Source organism: Erpetoichthys calabaricus, chromosome 7 (genome assembly GCF_900747795.2).
Source record: "Erpetoichthys calabaricus chromosome 7, fErpCal1.3, whole genome shotgun sequence".
Lineage (NCBI taxonomy): Eukaryota > Metazoa > Chordata > Cladistia > Polypteriformes > Polypteridae > Erpetoichthys > Erpetoichthys calabaricus.
In genome coordinates, this window is record NC_041400.2 from 12,877,767 (window position 1) to 12,893,460 (window position 15,694).

Consider the following 15,694-nt stretch of genomic DNA (forward strand, 5'->3'; position numbering starts at 1 on the left):
TCCCTGTAGTAATTTACTGACTCAAAAAAGTTTATTCCCTTTTCTTATTCTGAGGTTTGTCTATTTCAGGCACAAGAAATGACTAACCACACCGTCGTCCTCCCTCCCGGGGAGACGGAGGAAATGCAATTAATATCTCCGCTTTGCTGGTTTGCTAATTTTTAAATTAACAAAATTAGATCTTTTTATGGCAGACTAATTTAAAGTTCACAGATTTTTATTTTAATAAATTAAATAAAAAAGTGCTTTTTAAACAGGACTAACAACATTTGCATATGAAGCGAACGATTGGCTAGGGACAGAAATTCCCATTCGCTGCATAAACAAATGCATGGAAGTCTGAGTGACCCGTCGATAACAACGCGTGGAAATTGTGAGGCACCTCACTTCACACCTACACCTCACGTGCCACAGACTGTGAAAATGAAGGTGGTGGCACAGTGGGTACGTTGACTGCCCCAACTATGCACGGTGTGATGGATGGCCGGTGAGAGTTTCCGGCCTTCACCCCCAGGCCGCCAGAAGGAGCTCTCCTGACAGCATGGATGGGCCCCGAATTCCAGCAGGGCCTCATGGACTATCCATCCATCCATCCATTATCCAACCCGCTGAATCCGAACACAGGGTCACGGGGGTCTGCTGGAGCCAATCCCAGCCAACACAGGGCACAAGGCAGGAAACAATCCCGGGCAGGGTGCCAACCCACCGCAGCCTAATGGACTATGTAGTTTTTATACACAGCCCTGCTGGATACCTTGGGGACCACCGGGAGTCGCTGTAGGGAGGCTCGTGGACTCATATATGCCCTATAACCCGGAAATGCGTCATAATCTCATGACAGGAAGTAACGACGTGCTCCAGGGTTGAAGATAAGAACTGTTTACCCTGACCCGGAAGGAATAAGGACTTGTGGGTAATGGAACAGAAACACCTCCGGGTCAGGGGGTATAAAGGACTCTGGGAAAGCCCAGACATTGCCACCCTTCCTCCCAGCTCAGCTCAAAGTGTCTGGGAGAGGAGGAGTGGTATTTGTATTTGATTATTGATTATTGCTATTTGTATGTATAGTGTGGAGTGGAGGGTGCTTAGTGCACTTTATTATCATAATAATAAAAAGTCTTGGACTTTTACCTGGTGTTTGGCGTATTACCCGAGGGTTCGAGAAGTTGATAACAGCCTCAACTGTTACAACGGATACCAGTTCGATTCTTAGCCGGGATGACATCTATGCTTCCCCAGATAAGGGTGGGCAGAAATCGTCCATGCCTTGTGGACTAACCTACTTCAGGGCTTGAGACATATTTGATTGTTACTTGACGGATGCCTTAATCCAAGGTAACATTTGAGATACAGTCAAATCACTTTTCTTTTGTTTTTCTTTTCAATTGAAGCACATGATCACATGGTGTCAGTAGTGGGATTTGGATCCACAACCTCAGCGTTAGCCACTACACCACATTGACAGCCTGGAAAATTTAAAAGGATCCAAGTTCCATCTGTAAGTACGCTAAAGAACTTGGTGTACAGTCCTCCAAGAAAGCACTGGAACATCAAGGCCAGTTGATTTAGTTTTGCTGTACACTAAAGACATTTGGGTTTGAGATCAAAAGATGAACGTGAGACGAGAGTATTGGTATTGACATCTAGATGTGCTTTATGATATTTGAGATAGCACCTTGTGTAGCAGACCACCCAATTTTTTAGACAAGCGAAAGTGTAGGACCCTGTGACACAGGTGTTCCTTGTTCCGCAGGTGTGTCCTGTCAGATCATAAATGGCTTTGAACGTGAGCTCTTGGTTGCCACCTTAGAGCTTCACATGTGCAGGCCGCATTTGTTATCAACTCTTTCAGGGCGGATGTCAAGTTTTGCCAAAAGGAAGGGTTGATGGTGGTAACAACTGTAAATGGTGACAAAAGCCACCAAGATGTTTTAGTTGGACTATTTTTGCTAGAAGGAAAGTTAGCTTCATTGGTTTGACCGAGATTCCCTGCACTCACGTGAGTAGCGAGGAGCAAACAACGGCAAAAATGGCATCAACATCTGTCGAGAGATTGAAGCAAATGTGTAAAGCAAAACAGTCTGTGGACAACGTTTTCCATATTATTGCTGAATTCGACTGTGACTTGTCGGAGTCCGATTTTGATACAAGTGATCGAAAACGAATGTGAGGTACCAGCATCAGCTGATCGGTCCCCAGCTGATCGTGGTACTGAACAGGTTCGTGTAGCTGGCGTGCCTACAGCATTGTTCACCTGGGAGGACCGTCACTTAAAATGACAAGAGGTACAAACCACCGCGGCCAGCCTGCTGGGCCTTCTTGGTGAACTGGTGGCCACAGCATACAGCAACAGACATTTTATGTTGATTTCTGTGTGGAACCATTGCTTTGTGTGCTTTTCAGAAAACTCCGATATTCAGAAAAGGATAAGCCAACATGAAGACCAGAGAGCTGTCTGTGGGAGAAAAGCTTTCCATTCTGAAGCCGAGAAAAGAGGGAAAATCAATCTGAGGCAGGGCACAAACATTCTGCACAGCCAATACGCTGATCTGGAATGTTCTGAAAAAGTTAGAAACCACCGGTGTGTTGGCTAAGGTAAACCAACAAGAGCTAAAGGCAAAAAACATCACGAGAGCTATGAAGAAAACCCCCAAAACAACAGTTGGTGACATCAGCAAGAACCTCCACAAGATGGAAGTGAAGATATCACAATCCACCATTCGAAGAAGACTCGGAGAGCAGAGAGTTAAGAGGCCATACCACAAGATGGGAACCACTCATCAGTAGTAAGAATCAGAAAGCTGGTCTGGAGGTTTAAATGACGTTGAGTTTTATGGGCCAATGAAACCAAGATTAAGTTCTACCAAAGTGTGGAGGAAGATGGGATCTGCACATGATCCAAAACCTACAAGCTGTCTTTGGGACAGACTCACGAAACTTAATTGATGATGTAACTTGTGAATGAATTCTGAAATCTACGCAAACATTTTCTCCTCTAATTTACAGAGAAATGCATCCAAACTAATTGGGAGGAACTTGATTATGCGGTAAGACAATGATGGCAAACACATGGCTAACTCAACAAAGGTCTTGATCGAGTGGACAAAGTGGAAGGTTTTAGATTGGCCAAGTTTATCGCCAGACCTTAAGTCAACTGATCACGAAGAGGAGACTGAAGCAAACAAACCCGAAACAAAGGACAATCGAAAAGAGGATGAGGTAATCATCTGGAAAAATAGAACTAAAGAAGAAACCAACCATTTGGTGATGTCAATGATGAGATTCAATAAACTTTACTAATCCCAAGGGGCAATGTAGATGTATAGAGCGGCAGAAACAAAAAACTAAGATACAGACTCAATAGACAAATAACACAATTAATAAACAGATAAATCTATAATGTGCGGAAAAAGAAAAACAAACTCAGAGTTTAAGTATTTGGGGGATTGGGAGGAAACCCTGAATTGCCTGATTCCTCAGAGGTGCTTCTTAGGCGCTTGTGTCACATTAAGTATAAACCTGGCCTATGGACGCTACTGCTACACAAGCAGTGTACTGTTTATACTTGCACGCGTACTTTATGTAAATTTGGAGGATTCCACCGGGTGGCAGTGTGAGATGTCATCACAGTTAGAAAACAACATTCAGCTTCGCTGTGTTATAGTTTATTTTATAATTGAAGTAGACCGTAATACACGTCATCTTAAAACTGACCCAGTTGTTAATCGCTACGCGCTTCTGGGGCTTCCTCCTGCCACAATATCTCTGAAAAGGATGAATGTTTAATGATTACATCCATCAATCCAGGGATGCGCCGATTCCACCAAGCATTGGGTGTGAGGCAGAAACAATCTCTGGATGGGGTATCGGCTTATAGAAAGCTGAATACAAGCACACACATACACGCACGCACACTAGCGTCATTTTAGTATCACTAAATCCCTAAGTCTACATTTTATCATTCCAATACAACTCGGAGTCCTGCCACGTGCAAAAGTTCGCTGATGACACTGCTATCGTGGGCTGCATCAGGAGTGGGCAGGAGGAGGAGTATAGGGACCTAATCAATGACTTTGTTAAATGGTGCGACTCAAACCACATACACCTGAACACCAGCAAAACCAAGGAGCTGGTGGTGGATTTTAGGAGGCCCAGACCCCTCATAGACCCCGTGATCATCAGAGGTGACTGTGTGCAGAGGGTGCAGACCTTTAAATACCTGGGAGTGCAGCTGGATGATAAACTGGACTGGACTGACAATACTGATGCTCTGTGCAAGAGAGGACAGAGCCGACTATACTTCCTTAGAAGGCTGGCGTCCTTCAACATCTGCAATAAGATGCTGCAGATGTTCTATCAGACGGTTGTGGTGAGCACCCTCTTCTAAGCGATGGTGTGCTGGGGAGGCAGCATAAAGAAGAGGGACACCTCACGCCTGGACAAACTGGTGAGGAAGGCAGGCTCTATTGTAGGCATAGAGCTAGACAGTTTGACATCTGTGGCAGAGCGACGGGTGCTCATCAGGCTCCTATCAATAATGGAGAATCTACTGCATCCACTAAATAGTATCATCTCCAGACAGAGGAGCAGCTTCAGCGACAGACTGCTGTCACCGTCCTGCTCCAATGACAGACTGAAGAGATCGTTCCTCCCCCACACTATGCGACTCTTCAGTTCCACCCGGCGGGGTAAACGTTAACATTATTCAAAGTTATTGTCTGTTTTTAGCTGCATTGTTATCACTCTTTAATTTAATATTGTTTTTAATATCTGTATGCTGCAGCTGGAGTAGGTGAATTTCCCCTTGGGATTAATAAAGTATCTATCTATCTATCTATCTATCTAAAGTGATATAAAGTATAAATCAAAGGATTCTAAATGTGCAGACAGCTGGAATAGTATAAGTTTAATAATAATAATAATAATTCATTACATTTATATAGCGCTTTTCTCAGTACTCAAAGCGCTATCCACACAGGGAGGAACCGGGAAGCGAACCTTAATGTGTTCAGTGTGGCGATTGCTGCTTGCCGCTGCTGTCAGCGCAGGAGGAAGCCCCAATCGCACGTAATGATTAACAAACTGGGACGGTTTTAAGATAAATCTTAGGACGGTCTACTTTAATGACATAATAAACTACGAGATTAAAGTAGAAATTTCGAGATTAAAGCTGAAATTTCCACTTTAATCACAAAATAGACCGTGTCGCTAATTTTTTTTTTTCTCTGTGGCTCAAATACGCCGCTGTACATTCTGATGCTGTTGTGAAGGTGCAAAAAGATGGCACAGAAGATGGTATTTGAGACCTTTAAAATGTATCGCGCCATCACGATGGGGAATAAGCGACGCTTGAAAAGAAAAGCACCACAAATGCATTTGTATGTCAGCATTTTGCTTCACCACATCGAACCATTCATCAAACATCGAAGTAGGCACATCGGTCTTGTAGGTTCTGCAGAGCAGTTTGCTGTCACATGTAGATAGTAAACAGAGACTCTGACGTCACATTCTTTTATCATGCTGTGACCGTGATTTTTTGCTGGTAATCTTGAAATGTCCACTTTAACCTCGTAGTTTACTTTATCATTAAAGTAGACCATCGTAATTGTCAACTTAAAACCGACCCAGTTGTTAATCGCTACAAGCTTCTGGGGCTTCCTCCTGAACTGACAGCAGCAGCAGGCAGTGATCGCCACTCTGAACACATCACATTTATGATATTCCAGCTTTCTGCACATTTAGAATCTTTAGATTTATACTTGATATAAACAACCTCGGGCGGCACGGTGGCGCAGTGGTAGCGCTGCTGCCTCGCAGTTAGGAGACCCGGGTTCACTTCCCGGGTCCACCCTGCGTGGAGTTTGCATGTTCTCCCCGTGTCTGCGTGGGTTTCCTCCGGGCGCTCCGGTTTCCTCCCACAGTCCAAAGACATGCAGGTTGGGTGGATTGGCGATTCTAAATTGGCCCTAGTGTGTGCTTGGTGTGTGGGTGTGTTTGTGTGTGTCCTGCGGTGGGTTGGCACCCTGCCCGGGATTGGTTCCCTGCCTTGTGCCCTGTGTTGGCTGGGATTGGCTCCAGCAGACCCCCGTGACCCTGTGTTCGGATTCAGCGGGTTGGAAAATGGATGGATGGATGGATAAACAACCTCACCTGGTCCCTGCACACCTCCTCCGTCATCAAGAAAGCTCACCAGTGCTTGATCGTTCTGCGGAGGCTAAAGAGGGCCCATCTCAGTAAGTCAGTCCTCACCACTTTTTACAGAGGGACCATAGAGAGCGTGCTAACCAGCAGCAGCTCTCTGTGGCAGGAGAGCTGCAGCGCTTCGGACTGGAAAGCACTGAGGAAAGTGGTGAGGGCTGCGGAGAGGATCATTGGAGCCCCGTTGCCAAATGTACAAGATTTGGCAAAACAACGCTGTCTGGCCAGAGCTGTGCGGATTTCTAGAGACCCAACTTATTCTGCCTCTGAACTCTTTTCCCTCATGCCTTCAAGCAGAAGGTACCGCAGCCTGAAATGTAGAACTACCAGGTTTAAAAACAGTTTTTTTCCTACTGCCGTTCGTCTTTTAAATGAAGCATTTTAGTATTTTATTGTAGGCTGATTTTAACTATGTGTTTTTATTAATGTCTTGTGCATCATATTTTCGTTCTGCAGCACATCTTGGATGTTCTGCTGAATGACAAATAAAATTGAATTGAATTGAATTGATCCCTTTATTCATGAAATGCAGTAAAGTATGTATGCTACATTTTACAGATAAGCCAACAACTTTATTTAAATAACGAATACTGATAATACTTGCACATGTCATGGCTTTAGCACTGCTGTCTCGCAGGGAGTCACGTCCCTGGTGTTCCCTGCCTGGAGTTTGCACGTTTTCCTGGTGGGTTTCCACAGTGTGCTCCGGTTTCCTTCCAAGGACTTGCAGGTTTGAGGATTTGGTGATGCTAAAATGACACTAGTGTATGTGTGTGTGAGCTTTTGTTCACCTTGCGATGTGCTGATGCCCCCTCTAGGGATTTGTTTCTGCCTCGCACCCGATGCTTGCTGGAATGGGCGCATCCCTGGATTGATGGATTTAATCATTAAATATCCTTTTCAGAGATATTGTGGCAAGGTGTCCTCAGAATTTAATGGATGCTTCAGGCAATTCACAACACGGCGAAGCCGAACCTGTTCTCACCGTGGTGATATCTCACACTGCCACCTGGTGTAATCCTCCAGATTTACATAAAGTACGTGCACAAGTATGAACAGTACAACACTTGCGTAGCAGTAGCATCCGCTGAAGTGTAAACCTGGCCTTACACACCACCATTTATGACTCACAGTCCCTCAGCCTCACAAACTGCTGTTATTGCAAGCAAGAAATATTCAACCAAAAATGAAGCCTCACAGAAGTACACATCTGTTCCTATACTTTTTGCTCCTCTAAAAAATGGATGGTCTGCTACAACAGGAGTTGTCTTCAATACTGCGTAACACATGTTTAGGATATGAAAGTAAGAAATGAAGTGCCTACTCAGATTACGGGGTGAATGAACAAACTCGACACTGACAAGTCCAACAACGCAGCAGTGCTCGCCTCCACTGGCTTCTTAATGTGGTATCTAATTTTCAAAGACACACAAGTAAGAATTTCATTCTACTATATACATGTGACAATAAGCTTAAACTTGAAATATTTTTAGAGTAATAAATCTTGATCATATTTTTTTTTTCAGAACAATAATATAAAAACTAAACAAAGCACAGGGCACTGGAGGCCCACCCAAGTCTCCCCCAGCCTGTTAATGGAAGCAGAAGCTCAGGCAGCTGTCCTCCTATATTGAAAACTGTGGGTGCCAACTGATGACTTTGCAAGCCAATGTAATGTGCGAAGACCCGGTGCCATGCTCTAGCGAAGGCAGTAAATTATAAACATGACCTAGACGTGTTCGACAATTCAAACAAGGATCTGCTTGTGCTCCCTCTGTCCATTAGAAATGGATGGCTGTGCATTTTGGAGACTGAAATTTATGCTGCAGACAGCAGGGGAGTCGCTCGCAGTGTGCGCTCCAGGGATGGCTACAGGTTCCAATGCATGCTATATAATTTCTAATATGGCATCATTTTTCTTCTTACTATTACCCGACAGGCCACAAACTGCCAAAGCCTGCTGCACAAGGCATTTTTTTTGCAATTTTAATTTGTAGATGCTTGAAGACCTTTTAGAGAATCAAAGAGCGGAATGTTGGCCTGCATAGCTTTTAGTGTGCTAGTAGAATTAAGATTTCAAAGCGCTTCAATCCTATTTAAATTAAAAGGCAGAGAAGTGGACATTTTCTGAAACCCACCAGTCCTTTTTGTACCTTAAAGGGAACACAATAACCAGGCACAGGCTGTTATGTTTAAGGGCCACTACCTTGGATTACGCTTAAATTTTGTTTTTGATGTCCTTTTTGTTCTTTATTTTTTTTTTTGGTTATTCTTTATTTTAGTGTTGCCGCAGGTTTGCAAAAGTAAACTCATACAGCGCCATCCATAATGTTTGGGACAAAGAATAATTTAGATAATAATAATAAAGATCATCGATCCCTCTCTCACTTGGACAGAGGCAATGGTGCTGTAAGAATTATGTTTCTGGACTTCTCTAGCACCTTCAGCACAATCCAACCTCTGCTCCTTAGGGACAAGCTGACAGAGATGAGAGTAGATTCATACCTGGTGGCATGGATCATGGACTATCTTACAGACAGACCTCAGTATGTGCGTCTTGGGAACTGCACGTCTGACATTGTGCTCAGCAACACAGGAGCGCCACAAGGGACTGTACTTTCTCCGGTCCTGTTCAGCCTATATACATCAGACTTCCAACACAACTCGGAGTCCTGCCACGTGCAAAAGTTCGCTGATGACACTGCTATCGGTGGCTGCATCAGGAGTGGGCAGGAGGAGGAGTATAGGGACCTAATCAATGACTTTGTTAAATGGTGCGACTCAAACCACCTACACCTGAACACCAGCAAAATCAAGGTGCTGGTGGTGGATTTTAGGGGGCCCAGACCCCTCATGGACCCCGTGATCATCAGAGGTGACTGTGTGCAGAGGGTGCAGACCGATAAATACCTGGGAGTGCAGCTGGATGATAAATTGGACTGGACTGCCAATACTGATGCTCTGTGTAAGAAAGGACAGAGCCGACTATACTTCCTTAGAAGGCTGGCATCCTTCAACATCTGCAATAAGATGCAGCAGATGTTCTATCAGATGGTTGTGGCGAGCGCCCTCTTCTACACAGTGGTGTGCTGGGGAGGCAGCATAAAGAAGAGAGACGCCTCACGCCTGGACAAACTGGTGAGGAAGGCAGGCTCTATTGTTGGCATGGAGCTGGACAGTTTGACATCTGTGGCAGAGTGACGGGCGCTCAGCAGGCTCCTGTCAATTATGGAGAATCCACTGCATCCACTAAACAGGATCATCTCTAGACAGAGGAGCAGCTTCAGCGACAGACTGCTGTCACCGTCCTGCTCCACTGACAGACTGAGGAGATCGTTCCTCCCCCAAACTATGCCATTCTTCAGTTCTACCCGTGGGGTAAACATTAACATTATATTAAAGTTATTGTCTGTTTTTACCTGCATTGTTATCAATCTTTAATTTAATATTGTTTTTAGTATCAGTAAGGTGCTGCTGGAGTAGGTGAATTTCCCCTTGGGATTAATAAAGTATCTATCTATCTATCTATCTATCTATCTATCTATCTATCTATCTATCTATCTATCTATCTATCTATCTATCTATCTATCTATCTATCTATCTATCTATCTATCTATCTATCTATCTATCTATCTATCTATCTATCTATCTGCTCTACAGTTTAAAATTACAAATCAAACAATTCAGACGTCGTGATTAAAGTGCACATTGCAGACCTCCATTTCAGTGGATTTGCGTACATTTCGGTCACACCTTGTTAAAATGACAACACTTTTTCTACACTGTGGCGGGTGGCTGGGGGCTGTGCCCAGCTGGGATGCCTAGAAGGACCGAGAGAGGGACTATGCCTCCCCCGGACCACTAGAGGGCAGCTGCCCTGGTTTGTGTGAGGGCCATGGGAATTGAGCATGGAAGCTCAAAACTGCCAGGCGGCGCCTGGATGAGTAAGGCTCCCTGGACCAGTGGCGTAGCTCGAGTTCGCACCACTCGGGGCGGGGCAGGGCGGGGCTTCAATTTACCGCCCTCTAATGTACCTGAATATCTTAACTTATTTAAACAGAAAATTAAAATGACATATTGAGAAAAATTAATATGCATTTTGCATAGATTTATTTATATATAGAGAAACAGCAATATTTTTTTCACATTTAATTATTTATAAGCATCAACTAGACAAGAATATAGTACAGACACACTGATAAGCCGTGTTCTGATTATTAGTTTAATATAATTACGCTGCGAAAACCAGAACCGGTGTGGTGTACAAGTGATAGGTGGGGATGAGCAACAACGCATTTGGATTGATAACAAAACAAAATTATACATTGTGAATTAGTTATTTATCTTCCTAGAAATTCTTATCTGTGTAATGTTTCTGTTTATTTTTGTTATTGCCTCATAAATTTCAACTGCCGTGTCTGATGCCGTCACAGAAGGACCGTCTGAAAATGATTTTTGAAGCATCTGTGGATGAAAATCAGAGAATTTGTCTTTTTTTCATTCATGAGTGATATTTTTCCGAACCCTGCTGCTTACACGTGAAGTATTCTGAGCCTTTTGGCCAATAATGCCGCCCCCAAAAATGTGCCGCCCGGGGCAGACTGCCCCCTCTGCCCGCCCCTAGCTACGCCACTGCCCTGGACATCAGCACTTCCGCCACTCCCGGAGTGATGGTGGAAGAAATACCAGGGACACCCAGTGTGCTTTCAGGTGCTTCCTGGTGTGGCGGAAGTGCTGCAGGAAGCTCATCAGGGGGCACCTGGAGCACATCCGGGTGGAAATAAAAGGGGCCACCTCCCTCCAGTCATTAGCCAGAGTCGGGTGGAAGAGGATGAAGCTTGGAGGAGAGGAGTGGAGGCGGTGAAGAAAGGACTTTTTAGAGGCCCGGACTTGAGGGTGATTGGTGATTGAGGGTGTTTGGTGATTGAGAGACTGATTTGTTATTTATTATAAATACTGTAAATAAACGTGTGTGGTTTTGAACCATCGGTGTTTGCCTGTCTGCCAGGGCTGATTCCCCACAACACTTAATGTTATTATGGAGGTTTCTCGCTCTTTATGTGGCTCTTATTGGCAGGTTGCTGTCATTAGAAAGATGACTCACTGTTGTCACCATTTGATTTTTGTCATAGACTAGTTAACGTGAGTTATTGGCGATGTGTCACATTACATGTCTGGCTTCATGACAGCACACCGCTGACAGTGGTGTAGCTCGAGTTTGTACCGCTCAGGGCGGAGCGGTGCTTCAATTTGCCACCCTCCAACATATCTGAATATCCATCCATTATCCAACTCGCTAAATCCTAACTACAGGGTCACGGGGGTCTGCTGGAGCCAATCCCAACCAAAAACAAGGGCACAAGGCAGGAAACAAACCCCGGGCATGGCGCCAGCCCACCGCAGGGCGCACGCACACACACACCAAGCACACAGTAGGGACAATTTGGACTGTGGGAGGAAACCCACGCAGACACGGGGAGAACATGCAAACTCCACGCAGGGATGACACGGGAAACGAACCTGGGTCTCCTAACTGCGAGGCAGCAGCACTACCCACTGCGCCGCCACTATTTGAATATGTTAACCTATTTAAATAGAAAAGTAAAATGACGTATAGAGAAAAATTAAGATACATTTTGCATTGATTTATTCATATTTAGGGAAACAGCAATCATTTTTCACATATAATTATTTATAAGCATCAACTAGACAAGAATATAGTACAGATGCGCTGATAAGCCGTGTTCTTATTATTAGTTTAATATAATTAAGCTGCGAAAACCAGAACCAGTGTAGCATACAAGTGATAGGTGGGGATGTTTTCTGCGCAGAGCAAGAACGCATTCAGATTGATAACGAAATTAAATTCTAAATTGTAAATTAGTTGTTTACCTTCCTAGAAATTCTTATCGGTGTAATGTTTCTGTTTATTTTTGTTATTGCCTCATAACTTTCAAATGCCGTCACAAAAGGACAGTCTGAAAATGATTTATGAAGCATTTGTGGATAAAAATCAGAGAATTTGACTTTTTTCATTCATGAGTGATATTTTTTCCGAACCCTGCTGCCTACACACGAATTGCACTGAGCCTTTTGGCCAATAATGCCACCCCCAAAAATGTGCTGCCCGGGGCGGACCACCCCTATCTACGCCACTGACCGCGAACTGCCAAAGACTCGCAATGATTATGTAAATTGAAACTACAACTGAAATTTCTGCTCTTTAGGGATTCAGAAGCCCACTTCCTCACTTAAGAAGTTGGAGTTCTCCCATGACTCAGCTGGATAAGCTGCTCCTCATTGACTCTGATGCCCGCAGTTTGTAGTCTGTGTGAGGATATGGAGCAATGAAGAGGGGCAGGACCCTGTGCAATGTCTTGTTGCTGAAAACTTAAATTGGATGAAGCAGGTTTGAGAATGTTGGATTCTGCCATGTGAGCGTGTCAACTATGCTCACTTAAAAAAACGCTGAAAATCCCACTGATTATTCACCTACGTGTTTAGTGATTACTCCAGTATGCTAACCTAGAGGCAGCTGTCACACGTGCACTTGGGAGACGGGTTTGTCTAATGGTAATTCCACCCTGAGACGAGGGTTGGCGCTGTTGCAGATCGCTTCTCCTCCTCCCTCCCTTTCAGATCTAACGTCTGACAGCACCAGTGATGTCACTTCCAGGTCGTGGTACCCCCCCCCCCTCCCGACCCCGTCTCTTCCTCTCAGGCTTCCTCTTAAACCTTTAAACCACCAGAACCAGCTATAGTCTGTTCCCAAAGCAATTTGCCAGCACACCGGAGCCGAGTATATTCGGCAATGTACAATCGTTGAATGCTGTAACTGGCTATTATTGGTTCCCAGTGCAATTTGCCAGCAAGTCGGAGCTAATCAGTCCTTGTCGTACATTCATTGACCAGCCAGCTCATGACCGCTGTCTTCCCCAAGCAAATCAGCATCACTGTCCCTGGAATTCTGCCGCTGCACTAGATGAGCCTGCAAGCGTCAGTGTTGGCCTCTGTATTGTAGCGGTCAGGGTCCGCTAAGAATCACACCATCAAAAATGACGGTGATTTATTTATTTTAATAGAGGAGATCCCAGGAATGTCCCCAGCCTTGGATCGACCCACACACACTCACAACAGAGACCAAATGAAGCGCACTGGGAACATTAAACAATTAATTATATAATGAAATTAAATTAACTAAATGAAAACAATAATACCACCCCTGACCCCTTTGGTGATATTACATTTAACATATAAATACAAACACCACACAGCAAAGTTCATGTACAAACCAAACCGGATGAAATGAGAGGTGACGAAGTTAAGTCCAGCGATCTGTATGTTGAAAGGGTGAAGGAAAACACAGTCCTACCGGTAGGATGAAGTCGGATGGATGTTTCAGGAGTGCTCCTTTTCTTCTGGGAAAGCCAATGAATCCCAACACAGTCCTCAGTATACAGGTAGACAGAACATCCATACCCCAACAAACGAATACACTCCAGGACACGATGATTAAATAAGCTCAATTAACAGCAGGCAGTCAGACAGATAAACGCAACACACAACTTACAACAACAAAAAAACTTTTCCTTTTTGGTCACCTGTCCTCCTTTTAACCTCATTTGACAACCTTTGACCCTGACAGCCCCTGCATGGACTGCTGGGAGATGCAGTTCTTACCAACTGCAGTACTGCTCAGGGCACAATGTGAGCTACCACAGCTATGCTGATGACACACAGCTGTATTTATCAATTGCACCTGATGACCCCAATTCTCTTGATTCACTAAGCACAATGTCTAACTTGTATCTCAGAATGGATGAATAGTAACTTTCTCAAGTTAAATAAAGAGAAAACTGAAATCTTAGTGATTGGCAATAATGGATACAATGAGGCTATTAGAAATAAACTAGATGCATTAGGATTAAAAGTCAAAACGGAGGTAAACAGCTTAGGGGTAACTGTTGACTGTAATCTAAATTTTAAATTGCGTATTAATCAGATCACTAGGACAGCAATTTTTTACTTAAGAAACATAGCAAAAGTTAGACCTCTTATATCATTGAAAAATGCTGATAAATTAGTTCACCCGTTTGTTTTCAGTCAACTAGATTACCGTAACACAATCCTCTCAGGACTACCCAAAAAAGACGCAAATCGTTTGCAACTAGTGCAGAATGCAGGTGCTAGAATCATAACCAGGAAAAGAAAATCTGAGCATATTTCTCCAGTTTTAATGTCACTACACTGGTTACCTGTGTCATTCAGGATTGACTTTAAAATTCTGCTTATGGTTTATAAAACCTTAAATAATCTCGCCCCATTTTATATATCAGAATGTCTGACGTCTTATATTCCAAATCGTAACTTCAGATCCTCAACTGAGTGTCTCCTTAGAATACCAAGAACAAAACTTAAAAGAAGTGGTGAGGCGGGCGGCCTTCTGCTGTTATGCACCTAAAATATGGAATAGCCTGCCAATAGGAATTCGCCAGGCTAATACAGTGGAGCACTTTAAAAAACTGCTGAAAACACATTACTTTAACATGGCCTTCTCATAACTTCACTGTAATTTAAATCCTGATACTCTGTATATCCAATTCATTATAATAACTATTCATGGTGGCTCTAAAATCTGTACTAACCCATACTCTCTCTTCTGTTTCCTTTTCCGGTGTCCTTTTTTCCATCTACTCAAAGCACCATGATGTTCCAGCAATGATGGATGGATTAAAAGCCAGAAGTCTGTATGACCATCAGCATCAAGTTTCTCCGTGAGAACCTTAAATACAAAGAGGACTATTTCATTTATGTTAGGTAGAATGCCCAGAGGGGACTGGGTGGTCTTGTGGCCTGGAACCCCTGCAGATTTTATTTTTTTCTCCGCCTTCTGGAGTTTCTTTTTTTTTTTTTTTTTCTGTCCACCCTGGCCATCGGACCTTACTCCTTTTCTATGTTAACTAATGTTGTCTTATTTTAATTTCTTATTTTGTCTTTTATTTTTCTTTTCTTCATTATGTAAAGCACTTTGGGCTACTTTTTGTATGAAAATGTGCTATATAAATAAATGTTGTTGTTGTTGTTGTTGATGCTACAGTGTGCATACGTGCAGCCACTTCAAGCGCAGCTGGCACAGTCGGTGATTTACTGAATTACATCAATGGCGTTAGTTGCACCTTGTACATGTAATAATAGATTGTTGCAATAGTTTTTTTTTTATAGTTTTTATAGTTCATTGTCAGTGCGTAAAATGATCAGAGCTGCAGCAATTGTGATGCTCTTTGCATGAAAAAAATAGGTGTTCCATTAAAATTTTACTTTTTCTTAGTGAATTTTGACTTTTCCTTAAAAAGTGCAGCAAAAAAGTATTTGGCGTCCAGGGGTGCATTAACCCTCCAAGTATGAGGCAGTTTAAAGGTTAAGAGGTTCCACCGCCATCTTGATTTTTGACTGTTTAGCTTCTTTTTGCGAATTTTCTTGATTTTCCGTTAAATAG

The 15,694-nt window shown here is 43.5% G+C and overlaps 1 protein-coding gene across 1 annotated transcript in view; it reads left to right on the forward strand.

Moving 5' to 3' along the window:
- Positions 1-9,489, forward strand: part of LOC127528794 (uncharacterized) — a 254,061-nt gene extending 244,572 nt beyond the window's left edge. Inside the window, exon 2 of the mRNA XM_051929835.1 lies at positions 9,074-9,489. Coding sequence (XP_051785795.1) covers positions 9,074-9,399 — 326 coding nt within the window. The 3' untranslated portion in view covers positions 9,400-9,489. The remainder of the gene's footprint in view (positions 1-9,073) is intronic.
- Positions 9,490-15,694: the final 6,205 nt, after the last annotated feature.